Genomic DNA, 24466 nt, shown 5'->3' on the forward strand with positions numbered 1-24466 from the left:
GCAGGGGTGTGGCGCCATGACGATGGGGGGGAGGGGGGGGGGGAAACATGCCCTTGCTCCGGGCACCGTGGAGCCAAGCTACACCACTGGTCCTGGGTGAAAGCAGCTACAAAGCCACCTGAAAAATCTGCCAACATGGAGGAACTGCTTAAAGCCTTGCTGCAAGCTACAGCGGTACAGCGGGAGGCCACAGCAGCTCAGCAGGCGGCAATAGATGAACTTTGCAGGCAACAGCATCAGGATAGAGAGGCCTTAACCGAAGTGGTACGAAGCCTGGCAACACGGATCGGTGATGTGGCCGTCAGTGCTCCAGCCAGCTCTAGTTCTATCCGGGCCAGTCACTTCCTGCAGAAAATGACAGAGACTGATGATGTGGAGGCCTATCTGACCACGTTTGAAAGGACTGCTGAGCGTGAGAACTGGCCGGAAGCACAATGGGCCAGTCTGCTAGCACCTTTTATCTCGGGTGAGCCCCAAAAAGCATACTTTGATTTAAGCCCTGCAGATGCTCGGGACTATGACAAGTTAAAAACTGAGATCCTAACCCGCCTGGGAGTCACAATGTCCGTAAGAGCCCAACGGGTGCACCGCTGGGTATATGCCCTGGAGAAGCCTCCTCGCTCACAGATGCACGACCTTATTCAGCTAACCAAAAAGTGGTTACAGCCAGAGACATTGACTGGTCCCCAGATGGTGGAAAGAGTCGTCATGGACCGCTATTTGAGATCCTTGCCTGTGGTCCTGCGCAAGTGGGTGAGCCATGGAAATCCGGATACTGCTGACCGGTTAGTGGACATGGTAGAGAGGTATCTGGCGGCAGAGGAATTACTGATGACCACCCAGCACCCCACAGATCCCCGACAGCGCCCTTTAGTGAAGACTGGTAAGACTGTTCCATGGGAAAATGTTGCTGGGCAGTTAAGAGAGCGCAAGGCTGGAGAGACTGTAAACACTGGCCCTGGAGACAGGCCAATGGGACTAGAAAGGTCTATGCTGCCCAAACGGGTTGATAATCGTGTGATTAAATGTTTCAGGTGTGGAATGCCAGGTCATGTTATTGCTAATTGCCCAGTTATGCAGGAACCCATGCAATGCGATGCTGCCTTTGAAAATCGCAGAATGTCTTTCTTTGCTAGATTAGCCTGTACTGTGGTGCCTTCTCCTAAACTCGAAAGACAAATGTGTGATGTGTTCTTAGAGGGTAACCGGGTAGAGGCTTTGCTGGACTCAGGAAGTTTGGTTACCCTTGTGAAAGCGGGATTAGTGAATCCCTTAAAGGTCCAGCAAATACCTATTGGGGTTACTTGTATACATGGGGATACCCAACATTATGCCACTGCTGAAGTACATATAGAAACTTGTTGTGGGTCAGCAATTGTGAAAGTAGGACTGATCCCCTCTTTGGTGCATGAGGCCACAATAGGGAGGGATTTTCCTCATTTTTGGAAGCTGTGGGAATCACGTTTAGTCACAGATGGGAGAAGTGAAGAGTCAGTAGTTAATGCCAATGATTTTGTGGATGTATGTGGGTCCTTTGAACCTTCTGACCCTTTACCTTTTGCTAGTTTGGCTGGGGAGGGGACAGATGGAGAGTCCAGTGAGGACCCTCTTGCTGGAAACGGAGAGGTAGTAGTGCCCGATCTAGAGGTAAAGAAGGATTTATTTATGTCTGAACAGTTAAAGGACCCTACTTTATTGAAGGCTAGAGAAAATGTTAAAGTTGTTAATGGGGAACCCGTGGTACCAGGTGCCAAGATTTCTTATCCCCACATGGCTATTTGTAATGAGCTTTTGTACCACGTTGTCAAAAAGGGTGAGGAAGTGGTGGATCAGCTGGTAGTTCCCCAGCCCTATAGGAGAACGGTACTAGATTTAGCCCATAGTCATGTTACAGCAGGACATTTAGGGGCAGAAAAGACCACTGAAAGAGTTTTACAAAGGTTCTTTTGGCCAGGGGTGTATAAAGAAGTGTCTGAATATTGTTCTTTCTGTCCTGAATGCCAGTATCATGCCCCTAGACCTCATTTCAGGAGCCCACTAGTTCCCATGCCTATTATAGAGGTCCCATTTGACAGAATAGCCATGGATCTCGTGGGGCCCTTGTTAAAATCCGCTCGGGGCCATCAGTATATTTTGGTAATAATGGACTACGCCACTCGATATTCTGAGGCTGTCCCTTTATGCACTATCACAACCAAAGCGATAGCTAGGGAACTGGTGCAGGTTTTCAGTAGAGTGGGAATACCAAAAGAAATTTTGACTGACCAAGGTACTCCATTTATGTCAAGGGTCATGAAAGAATTGTGCAAGTTGTTTAAGGTCACCCACCTCAGGACGTCTATCTACCATCCCCAAACTGATGGGTTGGTGGAAAGATTTAATAAAACGTTAAAAAGTATGTTTAAAAAGGTTGTTGACAAAGATGGGAAAAACTGGGATTGTTTGTTGCCCTACTTGTTGATGGCCATCAGAGAAGTTCCACAGTCCTCTACTGGGTTTTCTCCGTTTAATTTGTTGTATGGTAGACACCCCAGAGGGCTGTTGGACATTGCCAAGGAGACGTGGGAAGGACAACCCACCCCTTATAAAAGCGTTGTTGAACATGTATCACAAATGCAAGATAGGATTGCAACCGTGGTACCTATTGTCAGAGAGCACATGGAACAAGCCCAAAGTGCTCAACAGAGGGTATATAACCGGAGTGCCAAGATACGGGAATTTGCTCCGGGGGATAGAGTTCTTGTGTTGGTGCCCACTGTGGAAAGCAAGTTCCTAGCTAAATGGCAGGGACCATTTGAGATTTTGGAAAAAGTGAGTGAGGTCTGATTAAGCCCCAATTAAATAAAATTGATGCTATTCAAAACTGGCCAGTTGAATAAAAAACAAGTAAGGGCTTTTTTGGGAATAACTGGGTATTACAGACGATTTATTTCTAATTTTGCAGCCACAGCAGTGCCGTTGTCAGACCTTACCAAGGGGAAGCAGTCAAATACGGTGAAATGGAACCCTGATGCAGAAAAAGCGTTCCAAGCGTTAAAAGTGGCTTTGTGTTCACAACCTGTACTGATAACGCCAGATTTTTCAAAAGAATTTGTTGTACAGACAGATGCCTCAGAGGTAGGGATAGGGGCTGTGTTGTCCCAAACCAGAGATGGGGATGAACACCCTATCATCTATTTGAGTAGGAAACTCAATGAGCATGAAAAAAGGTATGCCATTGTGGAAAAGGAGGCTTTGGCCATTAAATGGGCATTGGATACCTTGAGGTATTACCTCTTGGGAAGACAGTTCAGGCTAGTGACAGATCAGGATTTCAAGTTTAAGGTCGAACATAGACCAGGTTCACAGTTGGCCAATGCAGATGTCCCGCACCTTCTGTTTGGGGGCTACAAGTGTTCCGGCCCCTAGGTTGAAACAGGGGAGGGGGATGTGTGACAAGAACACTGGAGTAGTGTTTGAGGGCAGGTATATTTCTCCCAGGTTCTTGTCCTACACCTTTTAGAAACAGGTGTTTTGCCTCACATAGGGCTAATCAGCAAGCAAGCTGTGAAAAGGCTGCCAGAGTGAGCAGTGTCTGCAGACTGCCTGGGGAGACTGCAGAATCTCTGTGTGAGAAACAAGCTGCCTTATACAAGTGAGCCACCAAGTGTTGACTGGGAAACTTTGTGTTTTGTTTAGAGATAGTTAGGAATATCCTGTGTTTACACAGGCAAGGTATTTTCTTTTGTTGTTTATTTTATTTTCTGCTGAATAAAACTGGTTGCGGCCAGTTGCACCACAAAGACTGGACTTGTATGATTTCTCAGCTGCTGCTGGCTGCCTTCTACCCCAGGAAAAGGCATCCAGTTCCCCTACAGTGTTACAATATATATATACATATATATAAAATTGTGCTATAATCCTGTGAGGTCGCTGTTAACACTAGACCCCCCTACTAGCGGAGTCGCCACTAACCAAATACCACCACAGTAGTGTTTAGGAGCCCTAGAGCTGGTTGAATGGTAATTCCTTGTCTTTCCTTATTCTAAAAGAACCATACATGCAATTTCATACATATAAAATTTATTAAAATGTGATTCTTCTTAAAAAACACATATAAGTTTTTCAAATCTTGATACGAAAGTACATTCTTTACTTTATAGATGAGATCAGAAACCCTATATATATATATATATATTTTTTTTTTTTTGCTCATGTATGTATTGTCCGGCGCTGCGGAACCCTTATAGTGCCATATAAATAAACAACAATAATAATAATAATAATAATGAAGATAAGCTTTACTTATGTGGCATAATATGTAACAGGCATTATGGTGTGTAGTATAATGTGTAATAGGCATTATGTTGTGTGGTTTAATATGTAATGGGAATTAAGGTGGGTGTCATTATATGTAATGGGCATTAGACATGTCCCTCCGATAGATAGACAGACAGATAGATAGATAGATAGATAGATAGATAGATAGACAGATAGATAGATAGATAGAGTGGGTTCGGTACCTGTAGGTGATGTGGAATATTCAGGTACAATCCCAGTACTATATGATATAAATATCTCACCTCCTGGAGAAGTACTGGATGACAGATCAGTGTAGAAAGTTGAAGACTCTTCTATTGCAGTAAAATCTGAGACATGTAAATTTGTGCAAACAGAGACAAGTACAAATGTTTATTATCCAGTTTATAGTAATTATGGGAAATCTATAAACAGTAATCATTATCAAGTTTATATATGCAAAGCCGCCGGGATCTCCCGGAAATACACAGGAATCGTGAAGGGAATAGGTAACTACAGTTACAATCCGCATGTGCTTTATCTACTGTATCGCAAATGCTAATGTAGAGACTTTGTATACAAACGAACATAATTGGAATTTATGCATTTAATGAAACAAAAAATATTTGTTAGGTATATTTGTTGTCTGACCGTCCTTCTCATCTATACAATACTGTAAATGTAAGTATTTATATTATTCGTCATCATGGAACAGCCTAAAATATACATAAAAAAAAAGGAATGAATTGTTATACAGTTTATTTCTTTACTCATTTTCTTTAATACAATATGATTTTGAGGATAAACAGATGTTAGTATTTGTGTGTATATGTGTTTTTAAAACATTAAAAAAGTTAAAAAAGTAAAAAAAAAAAAACAACAACTATACAAGACTTTATAATCAAGTAAAAAAATGTCAAAAGTTTTACAAATGTTTTGTGCTGTACCCTACTGTGTACCACTCTTTGAAAAAGCCCTCTGATAGGGTGAAATGCGTTAGAAGGTCTACCGAGCTAACAGCCTTGTCTTTGGAGAAAAATTGGAGTTATTTGTCCGGACTCCGTTATCTAAGACCTGCAAGTCTCCTGTGCATAACACTACCAGCACCATCTGATTGGGAGAATCACGGAGCAAGCTCCACGTCATCACGCTTCCCGAGCCGCCAGGAGAACTCCGGTGAGAGCGAGGAGATACGGCAGCGCAGGTGAGAGCAGCGCTAGCCGCCCGGACCAACTGCATGTGTGAGTGACACGCCAGCTCCAAACATCTAAACGGCGTCCTCCCCAACCAACCCGCTCACCGGAGTGACACTCCATATCGGCGCTGATACCAACGCACAGTGTGCGCAGGTGAGAGATGCACCGCTGTGCGATAATACCAGTCACCATGTTGCTGCCCAAAAACTTATAAGAGGCACGCTGCTGTGCACCCATATCATCTACCGTGCCATTTGTGCCCAAATTGTCTATAGACACTACAAACCCTGCAATATACCTTCAATAGAAGGACTATACCTGGAGATAAAAGCTATTAGTGTCTTTTTTATATAAATAAAAAAAAGATCCATCCAACTTTTTCAAAAAGAAATAATCTCTTTCTAATCCTAGGTACATGGACTGAGAAATATACTATTTTTATCCCAAGGCATATATTAACTGAAATGATATGTATTTTTGACATTTGCGTATTGATTGCATGATTATACAAATGGTTATGTCATTATATTATTATATTATTTTGTGAAGTTGTAGGTGGCCTCCTATAAAATTGTATTGCTTTTTATGATACTTTTTATATGAAAATAAATATATATATAAAAATTACTATCTAAAACTAACAAAAATGTGTGTGTGAAGTGACTTCATCCATGGTGCAATTAGATACTTAAGAACAGCGCAGAAACTCCATTTTTGTCTTTTTTGTACCCTACTGTGTGAACATAAACACAAATACTGTGAAAACACAGACCATACGTCACTGTATTTCCATGATATAGAAGTACTAAGACGCCCAAGTACTGTTACTACGGAGGTCATTCACCCCGAACGTGCAAGTACTGTGACTCTGCAAGCTATAACATATATATAATAATATACAAGTACCGTGACAATGCTGGCCACACCCACTGCGTACACATACTGTAAGTGGGACTTTACAATGTCATTTGCTGTGTGGCAATGTTTTATAGATGCACTATAAACTGCCATGTGTTTGTGCTTAGTAACCGGCCAAATCACTGCAGCCTTTGGCCTAAAGCAGATGAAAAACTTATGAGCTGTAAGACGGTCAAAATTGACTAAAATTGAGTGGAAATTAATGTTATTGAGGTTACTACTACTGTAAAATCCAAAACCAAAACCAGTCACGGCACAAATCCAAAACCAAAACCAGTCCTAGCACAGATCCAAAACCGAACCTAGAATAAGAACCAAAAGTAGCAAAAATGGTCCGGTGCACATCTAAATGGGCTCCCAGGTGTTTAAAACGGGAGTTTCTTACCGTGCCGTTTCCACAATGTCAGCGTAAGGTGTGGAACGCGTCTGTTCAGAAACAAATGTCTAAACTTCAGTTATTGCATCCAGCACCTCCCCCAACACCAATACCGACTGTACAGAACCTAAGGGGAACGGGTGGAGGTGGCATTTCAGACATGTGACGTGTGCATTAAGTTTAACATGGACTGCTCTCTGAGAGTCACCCTTACTTGTGTGTTAGCCTCAGGGGCCTAAAGCTGTCTATCGGTAGAACCAGCTCTGCCAATGAGTAGCGTAATAGGCAGACAGAGTGACAGTTCTACAGTTGATATTTAACCAAAAAAAGAATTATTAAAGAGCGAATTACCGACACCAGTTAAGTTCTGCGCTGTATTTAAATATACAACTAATTATTTATATAGCGCTGATTAAACTTTTAAAAACCTTGAACCAATAATGAATTAACCCAGTGGTGTAACTCCCGGGGCAATGGAGACTTTTGCCTCTGGGCCATCAGGAGGGCGAATAACAGGAGAACCCTCCTGTCACTGCATCCCGAATACTGTCCCTACTGCAATACACACCCTGCACTCTGTATCACGTCAGGTGGCTGTGCCGCTGCTGCAGAGCTAGTGTAGACAGCTGAGCGATGGCTCAGCTGTCCCATTATATTTGATCCGGCAGCACCCTGATTGGCTGCCTGGAGGAGGTAGGATGGTGGATCCCTGTGTGAACAGAGCAGTTCCCGCTCTGTGTAACCTCCTGCATCCAATAAGTAAGACTGGCTGTATTGTGTGCATTATATTGTGTGCATTATATATATATATATATATATATATATATATATATATATATATATATATATATATATATATATATGGAAACAGTGATTTGCGGCACTCAAAAGGTCTTTTTTCATACGAAATGTGTATTTCAAATATAAAGCAATAGTTACATACTGTATATCTCATGGGTGGATGCCCCGACGTTTCAATGCCGCCACTGGCATTTTCTTCAAGGGCCCATGATGGTGATAAATTGTAATTAAATAAAAATTTTAATAATTTTTTTGTACAATTTATCACCATCATGGGCCCTTGAAGAAAATGCCAGTGGCGGCATTGAAATGTCGGGGCATCCACCCATGAGATATATGCTTTATATTTGAAATACACATTTCGTATGAAAAAAGACCCTTTGAGTGCCGCAAATCACTGTTTCCCTACTCATCACCCTTGGAGGCACCTGGGCAATTATACCAGATACAGAGGAGTACCGGATCATACAAGCATCCTATAGCATGTATATATATATATATATATATATATATATATATATACAATCGATATATCCGGCACTCGGTGGAGTTGTTTTATATATATATATATATATATATATATACAGTATATATATATATATATATATATATATATATATATATATATATATACTGTATATGTATGTTTATACAGTTGTGCTCATAAGTTTACATACCTTAGCAGCAGAATTTGTGATTTTCTGCCCATTTGTTAGAGAATATGAATGATAACTTTTCTTTCACTCATGGTTAGTGGTTGGGTGAAGCCATTTATTGTCACACAACTGTGTTTACTCTTTTAAATCATAATGACAACAGAAACTACCCAAATGACCCTGATAAAAATGTACATACCCCCAGTTCTTAATACCGTGTTTTGCCCCCTTTAACATCAATGCCAGCTTGAAGTCTTTTGTGATAGTTGTGGATGAGGCTCTTTATTTTCTCAGATGGTAAAGCTGCCCATGCTTCTTGGCAAACAGCCTCCAGTTCCTGTAAATTTTTGGGCTGTCTTGCATGAACTGCACGTTTGAGATCTCCCCAGAGTGGCTCAATGATATTGAGGTCAGGAGACTGAGATGGCCACTCCAGAACCTTCACTTTATTCTGCTGTAGCCAATGACAAGTCGACTTGGCCTTGTGTTTTGGATCATTGTCATGTTGGAACGTCCCATGCACAGCTTCCGGGCTGATGAGTGCAAATTTTCCTCCAGTATTTTCTGATAACATGCTGCATTCATCTTGCCATCAATTTTGACCAGGTTTCCAGTGCCTTTGTAGCTCACCCGTCCCCAAAACATCAGCGATCCACCTCCGTGTTTCACAGTAGGAATGGTGTACCTTTCATCATAGGCCTTATTGACTCTTCTCTAAATGTAACGTTTATGGTTGTGGCTAAAAAGTTGAATTTTGGTCTCATCACTCAAAATGACTTTGTTCCAGAAGTTTTGACGCTTGTCTCTGTGCTGTTTGGAGTATTGTAAGCGGAATGCTTTTTAGCATTTGCGTAGTAATGGTCTTCTCCTGGTGTCTTGATCATGCAGCCCATTTTTCTTCAAATGCCTCCTTATTGTGCATCTTGAAACAACCACACCACTTTTTTTCAGAGTCCTGTATTTCAGCTGAAGTTATTTGTGGATTTTTCTTTGCATCCCGAACAATTTTACTTTCAGCTGTGGCTGAAATTTTTGTTGGTCTACCTGACCGTGATTTGGTATCCACAGAATCCCTCATTTTCCAATACTTAATTAGCGTTTGAACACTGCTGATTGGTATTCTCAATTGCTTGGATATTTTTTTTTATCCATTTCCTGTTTTATACAGTTCAATTACCTTTTCCCGCAGATCATTTGACAATTCTTTTGCTTTCCCCATGACTCAGAATCCAGACACGTCAGTGCAGCACTGGATGAAAGATGCAAGGGTCTTTCAGGAGACCAGAAACTCACCTTTTATATATACACACACTGATTACAAGATAACAGATCACAGGTGAGGATGGTTACCTTTAGTAGCCATTCAAACCCATTTTGTGTCAACTTGTGTGCATGTTATCAGGCCAAAATCTCCAGAGTATGTAAACTTTTGATAAGGGTCATTTGGGTAGTTTCTGTCATTATGACTTAAAAAGAGTAAACACAGTTGTTTGACAATAAATGGCTTCACACAACCACTAACCATGAGTGAAAGAAAAGTTTGTGAGTTATCATTCAGATTCTCTGACAAATGGGTATAAAATCACAAATTCTGCTAGGGTATGTAAACCTTATAAATATTTTTTTATTATTAGATAACGTATATGGTAGCTACAAATAGTTTGGGGTGGGGGGCACCACTATCTATACTGCCTCCGGGCGCCTCATCTCAACTTACACCACTGAATTAACCTTTAACCCTTAGATAACCTAAACATACAAATATAAGCTATAACCAGAAATGAATGCTAAACCTTCTTATTGAACAGCTTAACCTAAGAAATAATAACCACGCACACCATAACTGCTTGGCTTAAATGTGGCCAGGAGTCGCTGTAAGCTTCGATCTAGCTTTGTCTCTTGAGCCATGCCAGAGGGATGACTTGGCACCCAAGGGCGTAACTACCATAGGTGCAAGGGGTGCAGCTGCTATAGGGCCCAGAGCTGAAGGGGGCCCATTTTTGCTGTGTAAGTAATATGTGTTACATACATTTATCACCATCAGTTGCTAAATAGGGGGCCCTTACAAACTTTTGCTATGGGGCCTACGAATATCTAGTTACGCCTCTGTTGGCACCCCTCCTCATACAGTACTTGCCTACTTTTGAAAACTAGTTTCAGGGAGATTATAGTTGGTAATAGACTTTTGCACAGCGCCCCACTGAGGGGCCTTGTCATGCTCCACCCAAAGGGCGTGTATAGTTCCATATATGGAGAGATTGTGAAAAGAGATTGTGAACGTGGCACCTAGAAGCGTGGGTGTGTACTGCTACATCTGAGAGGAATCTTTTAAAATTACTTATATCCAAATGTAGATGAGCCCAAAGCAGTTAGTAAGAATTACCATACTTGATAAAGTGCTGGGAAATGGTGCTGATGATTCAATGTAAATGTATCTATCTCTTGTTCCTTTTTCCCCAAAAAAATGTAACAGTCTAATGTGGGCTAGGTGACATGAGGGAGATTGCTAGACTAATGAGGGAAAGAGGGAGATTACTGCTATGTCAGGGAATCTCCTGCAGAATGCAGGAGGGGAGTGAACTATGATGTAACAGTGTAATGTGGACTAGGTGACATGAGGGAGATTGCTAGACTAATGAGGGAGAGAGGGAGATTGCTGCTATGTCAGGGAATCTCCTGCAGAATGCAGGAGGGGAGTGAACTATGATGTAACAGTGTAATGTGGACTAGGTGACATGAGGGAGATTGCTAGACTAATGAGGGAGAGAGGGAGATTGCTGCTATGTCAGGGAGTCTCCAGCAGAATGCAGGAGGGGAGGCAACTATGCCCCTACTTCCTTACTTAATGACCTATTTGCACATCGTAGGGACTTACCAAACCCCCTCGAAGCATGTTCCGTTCCCCATCCCCATGGGACTAACTCATCAATAATTAGAGGGTAGGTGCCCCGCAATTATCTCGTACGCCCTAAAAAGCTACGAAGCTGCAGCCTTCTCCCACTGTACTGTGCATAAAAATTTGTCAAAAAACATAAAAGCAGTGACAGTCAAAGAAAATAATAAACACATATATAACAGGCACAGGTAAACCACATGCTTACAAGCTACAATGTAGGGAACAGGAGTTTAGGTTACGTGCACTTATTGGACCTTATTCTGGTCTTTTTGCAGCCAGCGCTCGTTCGCACGGGGACCAATGTTTTGCATATGTGCATGCACAGCCACATTTCTACTCGTGTATACGCCAGATGCGTGCGGCCACTGCCAATAGATAGATAGATTGATAGAGAGATAGACAGACAGACAGACAGACAGATAGACAGATAGATAGAGTGTGTTCAGTACCTGTATGTGATGTGGAATATTGAGGTACAATCCCAGTACTATATGATATAAATGTCTCACCTCCTGGAGAAGTGCTGTATGACGGATCAGTGTAGAAAGTTGAAGACTCTTCTATTGTAGTAAAATCTGAGACATCTAAATTTGTGCAAACAGAGACAAGTACAAATGTTTATTATCCAGTGTATACTAACTCTGGGAAATGTGTATACAGTAATCATTATCAAGTTTATATCTGCAAAGCCGCCGGGATCTCCCGGAAATACACAGGAATCATGAAGGGAATAGGAAACTACAACCAAGGGTCCCTGTGACATCACACAGACTTCCTGGCTCCTCATCCCCTGATTCCTTTGGCCACCTGTGGTAGCTGAGATGTTGTGAATAACCGACCATTCATGGCAGCATCTGTAGCCATGGAAACTACCAACACAACCTGCACATTTAACTTCAGCTGTCTCCCATGTCTCTTATGCCGGCCACTGCTCCACACACTTCTGTAGGCAACACCGTAATCAGTATGTTTTTCAATATAGAGGAAAAGGGAGCGTGCATTGAATTGAATACAGATCCAAAGCATCTTAAAATCCATTCGGTTTCCATTCAATTTTGCTTCTATAAGCAAAATTGAATCAAAAACCTGTCAAATCGAAGCTTGTGTACACCCCTTATAATATATACTGTCTGGTCTTTCACCAATGCATTGGCAACCAGGATTAGATAGATAGATAGACAGACAGACAGACAGACAGATAGATAGAGTGGGTTCGGTACCTGTAGGTGATGTGGAATATTCAGGTACAATCCCAGTACTATATATAGTTACATAGGGCCTTATTTTGGTTCATTCTTTCTGACAAAATCCTTCTTAGATGGGCAAAACCATGTGCACTGCAGGGGGGGCAGATGTAACATGTGCAGAGTGAATTAGATTTGGGTGAGTAATTTTGTTTCTGTGCAGGGAAAATACTGACTGCTTTATTTTTACACTGCAATATAGATCTCACTTTGAAGTAAAACCCCACCCAAATCTAATTCTCTCTGCACATGTTACATCTGCCCCCCCTGCAGTGCACATGGTTTTGTCCATCTAAGAAGGATTTTGTCAGAAAGAATGAACCAAAATAAGGCCCATAGTTACATAGTAGGTGAGGCTGAATAAAGACTTGCGTCCATCTAGTTCAACCTATGTTTATAGTAGCTTATCCCTTGTTGTATAGTATGTTCTGATATTTTAAAGACAGATTATGTTACTTATTCGTACCCATGGATGTTTTTAAACAATAAATGTTTATCCAACCTTATTGTAAACGTATTTATAGTGTCTGCCGACACCACTTCTCCAGGAAGAGAGTTCCATAGTTTGACTGCTCTGAATGTAAAGAATTTTTTTCTTCTAGATGAACAAAATCTTTTTTCTTCTAATCTAAACTCGTGCCCTCGCGTCCTAGATTCCTTTCTAGTAGAAAAAAGGGTGTTTGACAGTTCCTTATATTGGCCCCTAATATATTTATAAATGTTGAGCATATCCCCCCTTAAACATCTTTTCTCTAGTGTAAATAGTCCCAAATTGTTTAATCTTTTCTTGTGGCTTAAATTCTCCATTCCCCTAATAAGCTTTGTTGCTCTTCTTTGGATTTTTTCTAATTCTATGATGTCCTTTTTATAGTGCGGGGCCCAGAACTGCACTGCGTATTCGAGGTGCGGTCTAACCAATGATTTGTACAGAGGCATCATTACTTTTGGGTCCCTAGTTTCCTTTTAATACATGCAAGAATTTTGTTGGCCTTTTTTGTTGCTATATTACATTGAGCACTACACCCCAGTTTGTTTTCTATTTGGACTCCTAGATCCTTTTTGAGTACAGAATTACCCAATTCATCCCCACATAGGTTATAACAAGACACTGGTTATGTCTCCCAAGGTGCATGGCCTTGCATTTGTCCACATTGAACCTCATCTTCCACTTTTTTGCCCACTCTAGATTGTCAAGATCATTTTGAAGCGTGGTGACATCTTCTGATGATTTAATAACTCTGCTCAGTTTTGTATCATCCGCAAAGATAGATACATTGCTGAGTAACCCCATCCCAATATCGTTAATAAAAATGTTAAACAAAATGGGCCCAAGAACCGAACCCTGTGGCACTCCACTTAGCACTGGTATCATATTTGATACGGCACTGTTCACAACCACTCTTTGTTCTCTATTACACAGCCAGTTCCCTACCCATCTACAGATATTTGCCCCTAATCCCATGTCCTCCATTTTATTTATCAACTTCTTGTGTTTCGAAGGCTTTAGCAAAATCTAGGAAAATCACATCTACAGCATTTCCATTATCAAGGTTTTTGCTAACCTCTTCATAGAAACCAAGTAGATTAGTTTGGCATGAACGATTTTTCACGAACTCATGCTGGTTATTACTGAGTAAACTATGAAGGTCTAAATATTCCTGGATACCATCTCTTAAAAATCCTTTTGGTACCTTTCCTGATGATAGTGAATTAGCAAATATATAATGTAGAGGGGAAGCTAATTCCTCCCTTAATTCCAGTAGTACCCTAGGATGAATCCCATCTGGCCGAGGTGATTTATTTGTTTTGATTTTGCTGAGCCTCAATATTATTTCCTTAGTAGGAAATTCAATATTGAGGTCCGGCTTGTTCATCCCATTTGTGGTATGTGTGCGTTCCACAGTCTGCTCTCCCTTAGTAAACACTGATGAGAAGAACAGTTTAACAGTTTTGCTTTTCCCTTGTCCTCCGTAAAACTTTTTCCATTGATATCGGTTAGTGGGCCTATGTTGTCCTTAATTATACGTTTACTATTTATGTATTTGAAAAACTTCTTGGGGTTAGTTTTGCTTTCAGTGGCTATGCGCTCTTCATAATCCCTTTTAGCTACTTTGATTGCCCCTTTGCAAATTTTGTTTGATTCTTTGTATTTGGTGAACGCCTCCTCATTTAAGTTATTTTTATAGAATTTAAATGCTCTTGTTTTATTGTTGATTGCTGACCTAACTTTTTTGTCCAACCATGGTGGCTTTTTTTTATTGAATTTACCCTTAGTTACTTTAGGAATATATTTAATAGTTAATGATTTGAGTACATTTTTTAGATTATCCCACATTTACTCAGCATTTATCCCCTCAAAAACTGTTTCCCACACAATTCTTTTTAGGGCTTCTCTGAATAATTCAAAGTTAGATTTTCTGAAATTTAGAATTTTTGTCGATCCTTTAAGATGTAATTTACTGAAGTTGATTTCCAGTGAAACCATATTGTGGTCACTGTTCCCTAGGTGTTCAATTACTTTTGTGTATGAAACTAAATCTATGTTATTTGTTAATACCAAATCCAATAATGCCTTATTACGAGTTGGAGCTTCTACCATTTGTGTAATAAACTGGTCTTTAAGTAAGCTTAGGAACCCATTGCTTCTTGCTGTTTTACATGTTTCGTTTTTCCAATCAATATCAGGTAAATTAAAATCCCCCATAATTAATACCTGACCCTGATCTGATGATTGTTTGATTTGGTTTAAAAGAAGAGACTCGTCCCCTTCTTTATGTTCGGTGGTCTATAGCATACCCCTATTAAAATTCTGTTATTAGGTTTTTGTTATTGTCGGTTATCTCTGCCCACACGGCCTGCGAGTAATCTTCCTCTATACCTGTGCTTATTTCTTTCTCACACGATGTTAAGTTATTTTTTACATATAGGCACACCCCCCCGCCCTTTCTATTTTCCCTGTCTTTTCTGTAGAGTGTATGGGCCTTATTCTGATCGTAGCGGCCAAACGTGCGTACGTTCCAAAACAACGTACGCTATCCGTACGCGGCCGTTGGGGTTAAGTCCACCCACAACTCAGCCGCATACGTACGGCCAGAAATAACGTCAAAGGGGAGTGGCGTACAATTGAGCGTACGCCAACGTACACGGACGGGCCGGCCCTTGCACTCCGACAACTGGCGTACAACAGAGCGTACGCCGCCGTTTACGGACGTCTCTCGGCCGTCTTCCCACCGACTTCTTGCGGAGATCTGAGCATACGCCAGCTTGCACGGACGGGTCCCTATTGTTTTCAATGGAAAACTCAGCTTATGTCACCGCTCGTGAGAGTGAGCGTACGTCCGTGTACGCTGGCATACCCTTCACATATATGGACCTGCAAATCTTGCCTTTCAACTACAATTCTGACAATTGATTAATTAATCTATTTGTTATTCAATTATTGTTTTCTATTAACTCAATTGTCTACCTTAATAAAGACCCTAATAAAACAACATTTTAACCCTCATTACATGTATATTTGTTATGTTCTAATGTGGCATTTTAATCACTATCTATGTGTCCCCATATTGCTGTTACTTTTAAATCAAGTTATGTTGGTGTTTCTGTATATGTACTAAATTATGTCCATAATTAGTTTGTCCAAAATGTGTAACATGTATACCTACCCTGATGTTATGTGTGATGTTTTAATCGAAAAACATTAAACATTCATGCATTTTCACTATGTGTTATTTTACTCAAAAACACACACATTTACACATCAATCATTACCCCTCACCTCAAATTACTAATATAACTTACATTACACATCTGTATGTACCTACCCTTACAAGCCCTCTAACATATTTAATATTAAAAACACAGGCAATTTATAACACAATATTAACTTTTATTTATAACAAACATAATAAGGGGGGGGGGATAAAAATAAATTAAATGCGGGCCTCCAGTAGGCCAAAAAGAAGTTGCAAATAAAAAAGGGTCAGGAATATCTCCCGAATAAGGGCTGCCACCTCCTCCTGCTGCTGTTCAGTGTCTGTAGTGAAGGGATAAAAAAAAAAATATATATATAACATACACAAATGTTTGTTGTATTTGTACATAATAAAAAGTTGTGAGTTATGTGTGAAGGCCACATACATTTTTAAACTACATTGAAGATGGGTCTGCTGTAAACACAGTACTAAAAAAAAATATGTTAACACACACATACTGTACATAGTAAATAACATTAATTAAATTACTCCTTCTTGGATGAATGTATGCTGTATCCCAATTGGTACTTTAGTTTTGGGGGACTCTCCTCTAACCTCACAATTAGGCTGTGCTATTTAAGGGTTATGACATTGTTGTGGCTTAAGCACTCCTTACTATTTTAAATTTAGGACATTGCTGTACAAATTATAGGACCACAGCTATGTTTGTAAAGCATGCATCCGCATGGCCTCACACACTATTAACAAAACAATCTCTACATTTATGTTGCACATCATGCTGGGAACTGGAGTTACCCAACACCTGGAGCCACATAACTACCACACCACTAATGTCGGATATCTCATTGGATGTACTGTTATGTCAATTATTCAAGGGGTGAGGCATGGCCACACTCAAAAAAACCACCAAGGGGACCCTTGTTCCTGGAGAAGGACAGGACACACCTCATGGTCGCCCTGCAGTGATATGTTGCAACTAATGTTGATGTTGGATACACATATGTGGTTGTTGTGATTGTTTATGTGTAGAAATGTGTAGGTAAACATTAGACACATTATTTACTTACGGCTACTTGAGCCATCCTGGTCGCCGCTGGTTGGGTGTGCGGTGGTTGGGGGGGTCAGGAGCAAGGGGGATGGGATTGGAATTTGGATGCTGGTAGTGGGTGTGAGTGGGGATTGGAGAGGTTTGGGGGTGGGTGGTGGAGAGGTGTAGGGGGGTTGGAAATGGGGTGGGGAGGGGGTGGGGGTAGGGGTGTGGGTGGGGGTAGGGGAGGGGGTGGGGGTGAAGGGTTGGGGAGGGGGTGGGGATTGGGGAGGGGGTGGGTGTGGGGGTTGGGGAGGGGGTGGGGGAAGGGGATAGGGAAATTGTGTGGGCCCCAGCTTGACCCATTGTCTCCTCTTCCTCCTCCTCTTCTTCCTCCTCCTCTTCCTCCTCCTCCTCTTCCTCCTCCTCTTCCGGCTGCTCCTGGGCTGCCTGGTCCCGGGCTGCCTGCTCCCGGGCTTCTATGCGGGCTCTTGCCCGTGCTGAAATGTTCATGTTGATGGCATAGAAATCGAAGATTGGGTTTCATAAAAAAGGGGGAAAGAAAAATTCACATTAGTCATGCTCATAACCTTCCAAATTATCATTGCTGTTATATTTCAGACATTTATCATGCAAACTAATTGATATGCTACACCCAAAAACTGAGCAACTACTTAACCCCCCCTATACACCCATATACACCCCCTATACACCCCATATACACCCCCTATACACCCATATACACCCCCTATACACCCATATACACCCCCTATACACCCCATATACACCCATATACACCCCCTATACACCCATATACACCCCCTATACACCCCATATACACCCATATACACCCCATATACACCCCCTATACACCCCCTATACACCCCATATACACCCATATACACCCATATACACCCCCTATACACCCCCTATACACCCCCTATACACCCCATATACACCCATATACACCCATATACACCCCCTATACACCCCCTATACACCCCATATACACCCATATACACCCCATATACACCCATATACACCCCATATACACCCCCTATACACCCCCTATACACCCCATATACACCCATATACACCCCATATACACCCCCTATACACCCACATACTCAGGAACATATTTATAAAAAGTACAGAAAACATTTGCAAAAAAACGCAGACATACTAGTAATAAAAACTTACATCGGGCAATATGGCGGCGAAGTGAGCATAGCAACACTGGCTGCCGCCGGCGCAGGTCAGACCAGCGCCGCTCAACTTGCCCCAGGCTTCTGCGGACGCCGGTCGTGGAGTATATTAGGCGGCGGGCAGCAGTATACGCCCGCCGCTTGTCCATATTTGAGACATATGGGCCCCTGGGCCCCAGGTGACGGTCCATGACCTCAACCAAGGCCAACAGCTCCTGGGTCGAAAACGGCCTAGCCCTGGTTGAAGTCATAGTGGCAATGGCGCAGTTAATAATTGCAGGTACATATATCACTTTTGGTGCTTGCTGATTGGTCTAAAAAATTGTTTGTTTGGTATTGACTTTATTAATCCTTCTTACATTAACAAACTGGATGCGAATAGAAACTTACGCGGACCGTTCCGATATACACAGACCAAAACCAACAGCATGCATTCAATGTAGAGAGGAACTGTATATACAGTGTGCGGAAAATAATACACGCAACCGTCTACTTATAAATACGCTGCTTAAAGGGGCACAATACACCCATTTCCATGGAGAGACGTACTGTATATACAGTGTGCATAAAAGAATACACGCAAGCGTCTACTAATAAATACGCTGCTAAAAGGGGCCCAATGCAACATGTTGGTGTATGACAATTTCAGACTCATTACACATGTAAGGAAAGCATTATAACGTGATGTTTTGAAATGTGACTCACAAAGCATACACGAACTCCAACAGATACCAGCTGACAACACTCATCATTGGAATGACAGGTGCACACATTTCACGATGCAGAACACAATGCTCCATAACCTGTGTATGTGCATATACAGGTGATTGATCAGGTGCGTGGAGACCTGCGTAATTTAAGCGGCAATTATCGGCGGGAAATATCGGCGTAAATTAGCAAGTACATTGCGGGAAAAAATATACGCCCCCTTGTTCATGGCGGGAGATTAACATATAAATATTCAGTCAGATGCAGGCCAGAATTGCTGCAAACATGTCTAACTCAGACGATTCCGCAGCTGAGGACGCTCTGCAGAGAGCACAAGCAGAATCCCTGCTTGAAGCGTTACAGAAGAGGGAACAGGAGCGGAGAAGGAGGGCTCAAGAGAGAGGTAGCCTGCCAGACCAAGCGGGCCCCTCACTAACAGGCCCTGTTCAACCTCCACCAGCTCCACAAGGGCCAAGCAACCAGCCAGAACAAGAGGTTGCATCTCTCCAAACAGGTGTGACCCAGCAGGTGCATGGTGAGAGAACTGGGGCCACCAGAAAACGAGCTGCAACATCTAGGGTGAGGACTGAGCAGGATACCACCTCCAAAAAGAGAAACCCTGCATTTGTAGAGGCAGAATTAAGAATTTTAGTGCCCAGAGCACGTGAATGGATAGAATTGCCAATCAGGAAGCCGGGTGCCAGTGCAAGGAGAAACCTTTGGGACAAGATAACAGAGGAAGTGAACCAGGTGTCACCAGTGGTCAGAGATTGGCTATCGGTGAAGAAAAGGCAAGTGTGTTTGTCCCCCTGATAATGTCATATGTGTGTACATATGTTACATGTATGTTTTGAGAATAATAGAAAGGTGTGTTTGTAGATAGTGCTACACTTCAATGTCACATGTGAACACAACCATGTCTAATAACCCACATTGATATATGAAACATGCACCATTGGTGTGATGTGAGGTTATGGGCACAGTTCTGCTCATGTGAAGTATGTGAAGTATGTGATGGGACAAGAGAAAGTGTGTTTTGGAAAGAGTTGTTGTAAAGGTGCCCATACACGTTACAATTATTGTATACAATATTGTATACAATATCGCATCTCATAGCATATCGGTTTAGCGATGAGTACAAAAAGTATGTGCAGCACATACTTTTTGTACTAGATCTCATCTAATCTGATCTCATCGCAAAACCGATATGCTATGAGATGCAATATTGTATACAATAATTGTAACGTGTTTGGCCACCTTTACATGTTCCATATGATGCAACTGAAACAAGAATGAGCAAACTGTGCACATGTAGCTGGTGAGAAACTACACATCCCAGTATGCCATCCCATAGTTAAATGACTCCATAATAACCACACTGTCAAGCTATGGTGGAATGTGTAGTTTCACAACAGGTGGAGGTGCCTAATTTGGCCAGGGATGATGTCATTTCTGCATAGTGATCTATGTATGTGCATTTAGTGGCCTAATGAATGAGATGAGACACTGAAATGCCTCCTAATGGAGACATTAATGTGTGTGTGGGACACATATGGCTAAAAAACATAAGATCACCCACACTAGGAAATTTAACGTAGTCATGATGTTCACTAGCACAGTGGTGCACATATCTCATGGTGATATTTGTATTTTTAAACTTGTAGGTGGACCGACTTCAAAAGTACACTGAAGAGGAAGATGACTGACCGGTACAACCACAGCATGTCCACCGGGAGAGGTCCTATGCCCGATACTTTGGAGTATACCCCCCTGGAGCAGGACGCCTTGGACGTCATTGATGTGGCCGAGGTCAGGGGGATCTCCAATATGGACAGTGAGCTCCCGGCGGAGGTCTTTGATGCTGCTTTTGATGGTAAGTCACAGTAATACATTGTATTTTGAAAGAGATTTTTTAGTGCGTATGTGATGGTGACATTGTTTTCAATTATTATCCTAGCAGAAGCAGAAACCCAGGATGTACCGGCAGCATCTTCCTCTGCAGAGCCACAGGTGGAGCAAGTGGTCCAGCCTCCACCAAGAAGACACCCCCAGCCCCAGCCACAGGAGACATGGGAAGAGAGCATGATGGTGACGCTGGAGAGGATCGAGCAGCAAGGGGTGGATGCTGCGCTCCGTCAGCAGCAGATTGGGGAATTTTTGGAGGATTGGAAGGCCACAAACAGGCAGCAGTGTGAGGCCTTCAACCGCATTAATGACACTCTGGCGGCTGGCATGCAAAACATTGGCCAACACCTCAGCCGCCTGAATGACATTCTTGCAGAGCTGCTGCCCACCGCCAGGTCCCTAAGGGACAATCCCCCATCTGCTGCCCCACCCCAAGCTGCTCCCCAACCTTCCACCTCTGCTGACCCTCCTGTGTCCACTAGGGGAAGACGCCGCAAGCCATCTGACCCAAAGGCCCCTGTCCCCAAGGCCCCATCTAAAAGGGGGAGAAAAGGGCCCAAATAATGAGACCTGGTTCACTTCCTCTGTGGTTGGACCCCAAATGTTTAAATTGCACTGGACATCCACTTCCTGAGTTGGCCATCTATCCATTTTCGTGCCATGGGCATTAAAGTTCTTATTTTGACCTCTACAAATGCAGGATAAATTTTTGGTGGTGTGTATCTTGCTTAGTATTCACCCTGGTTGTTGCAGTACGTATTCTGGTGTCCCCATTTCTTTCACCATTGCATTTGCAGGGTAACACATGTTTGGAGATATGCAACCTCTTGTTCTGGCTGTTTTTTTTATTTTTGTGTCTATTTTATTTGTTTATTTGATTTATGACATGAAAGTGTCTACTAAGCTGTGATGCTGAACAGCAAATAAATTTATTTTACCAATTAAAACAAAATTGTTGTATGTGTAATTTCTTGTGTGAAACAAATACTAGATTTATGTGTACTTACTGACCAGGGTATTTTTGAACATTTGTTGAAGTGTGGTCGAAGTTTCCTATGTGTAACCCTCTCCATGGTCATTCCCATGTTCCTATCCAACTTTTCCCTGCTAATTAGTTTGTGTCAGCACATGTGCAGAGCAACTTAATAGGTGAGAAAGCAGTTTGTGTGCAGGTGAGGTAGCTCCTACAGTAGTAGGTAAAAGCAGGTCCAGAACAATGCTTTCCTCATGGAGTGGGTGAGGCAGACAAACAAGGGTCAAAAGGTACATTTGTGTAGGAATGCATATGTGTCCTCCCTAAAAAAAGATGTGTGAATCGGCCAAACATGATAAAATTGCTTGTGAAGAAACATGTATAAGTTTTTAAATATATATGATTTTACAGTGTCATAAGCAGATGTAGGAATCCTTTGTTAGAGAGATGTGAGTGCAATAATGTGATTGGTGGCATCTTACATCCAGAGTGTAGTCAAATCCAATTCATAGCAGATCAGATAGTGGTACAGTTCTGTATTTTGGGTACTATACAAAGATTGTGTGCAAAATAGTGGGCATGGGCTTCAAACATTGCTGAAACATCCTTTGTAGGTGTTAGATGTGGTTTATGTTATTGTATCATAAATACAAAACCTATGTTTGTATTAGAGTGAACACGTTGACACATGTCGACTTGTGTAGATTGAGTGTGCTACTGTGTAAAGTCTATGAAAGCACGTAGTGAATGTGTGTAACTGTTTAGCAAATAGCTACCTTAGCATATATAAGCAGGTCTTAAAAAGATTCTTACCTTAAATTAAACAAACCTTTAAATGTCGAGAAGTATAGAAAGATAAGCTTCCAATGTGTTTGAGTGCTGTGTGTGGCTTGCAGGTAGTGAAATCATGGTTTGGACTTAATAGACTGCAGCATTGCTTATTACATTCAGGTGTATGTGTTTGAGTAGTAATCAGCGTTAATTAGCAAACCCAGGCGCACGCTGGCATGCGGTATCTGTAGGGGTGGTTTGAGATGGCGGTTGGCGGCCGCCTGTTTTGTGTCCGAAATGAACGGTGCCTTAGTCGATCGTGCGGTAGTAGCACCGCTCATTTTTGGTGCACACCCCCGTGTACGCCCATATTTACGCCCTTTTTCCCTCATTATTTTGGCCGCTCCCCTCTTCACGCCCCTATGCCGCCCCCAATGCCCGTACACTCGCGTATAGGTTTTTTCGCACGTAGAGGCCCGTCCGTAAGCGTTGTGGAGTGTTCGCGCCTGCGCATTAGCGAATGTACGCATGCGCAGATCATAAAAAATCCCGGGACGTACGCGTACGGCCCGGCCGCTCCAACCAGAATAAGGCCCTATATCCTTCCATGCATAATGCCCAGTTGTGCGACTCGTTACACCATGTTTCTGTAATACCAATAATGTCATAATCATCCCTACTGACCACAGTTTCAAGTTCCCCGATTTTACCTGCTAAGCTTCTTGTATTAGCCAGTAGGCATTTAATTTATGTTTATTTTTATTTGCATCCCTAACATTGCGTTGAATTTCTCCTCTGGACTTATTTGTATTCCTTCCTAACTTCCTCGTACCCACCTCCCCCTTAGTAGACTACAGCCCTCCCCACCATTCCCACTGTCCGACCTATTATAGAGTTTTGAAACTTCTTCCTATGTCGTTAACTCCTTCCCATACCCTAAGGGCATCTGTACCTAAGAGCTGTAATGAGGTAAGATTACTGTTATTATTATACTATATCATACTATATGATATAAATGTCTCACCTCCTGGAGAAGTGCTGGATGACGGATCAGTGTAGAAAGTTGAAGACTCTTCTATTGCAGTAAAATCTGAGACATCGAAATATGTGTAAACAGAGACAAGTACAAATGTTTATTATACAATGATTAGTAACTATGGGAAATGTGTATACAGTAATCATTATCAAGTTTATATCTGCAAAGCCACTGGGATCTCCAGGAAATACACAGGTATCGTGACATCACACAGACTTCCTGGCTCCTCATCCCCTGATTCCTTTGGCCACCTGTGGTAGCTGAGATGTTGTGAATAACTGACCATTCATGGCAGCATCTGCAGCCATGGAAACCACCAACACAACCTGCAAATTTAACTTCAGTTGTCTCCCATGTCTCTTATGCCGAACACTGCTCCACACACTTCTGTAGGCAACACCGTAATCAGTAAGCTTTTCAATATAGAGGAAACGGGAGCGTGCATCGAATTGAATACAGATCCAAAGCATCTTAAAATCCATTCAGTTTCCATTCAATTTTGCTTCTATAAGCAAAATCGAATCAAAAACCTGTAAAATCGAAGTTTGTTTACACCCCTTATAATATATACTGTCTGGTCTTTCACCAATGCATTGGCAACCAGGATTAGACAGACAGACAGACAGACAGATAGATAGTAGTAGTAGTACATTTATTTATAAGGCGCCGCAAAGTGTCCGCAGCGCCGTACATAGCAAACAAAAAACAAATTACAAGGTAACGTACAGGGTGTGTTGAAAAATACAGTATAAATAGGGGT

General features: G+C 42.0%; 1 protein-coding gene across 1 annotated transcript in view; it reads right to left on the bottom strand.

Annotated features, from left to right (window-relative positions):
• Positions 1-24176, bottom strand: part of LOC146073333 (uncharacterized) — a 55596-nt gene extending 31420 nt beyond the window's left edge. The window contains exons 1-4 of the mRNA XM_083180510.1: positions 23990-24176; positions 23695-23760; positions 11631-11705; positions 4563-4628 (exon numbers count right to left, since the gene is read on the bottom strand). Coding sequence (XP_083036636.1) covers positions 4563-4628; positions 11631-11705; positions 23695-23760; positions 23990-24176 — 394 coding nt within the window. The remainder of the gene's footprint in view (positions 1-4562; positions 4629-11630; positions 11706-23694; positions 23761-23989) is intronic.
• Positions 24177-24466: the final 290 nt, after the last annotated feature.

This window comes from Crinia signifera, chromosome 4 (assembly GCF_055691185.1).
Source record: "Crinia signifera chromosome 4, ASM5569118v1, whole genome shotgun sequence".
Taxonomy (NCBI): domain Eukaryota; kingdom Metazoa; phylum Chordata; class Amphibia; order Anura; family Myobatrachidae; genus Crinia; species Crinia signifera.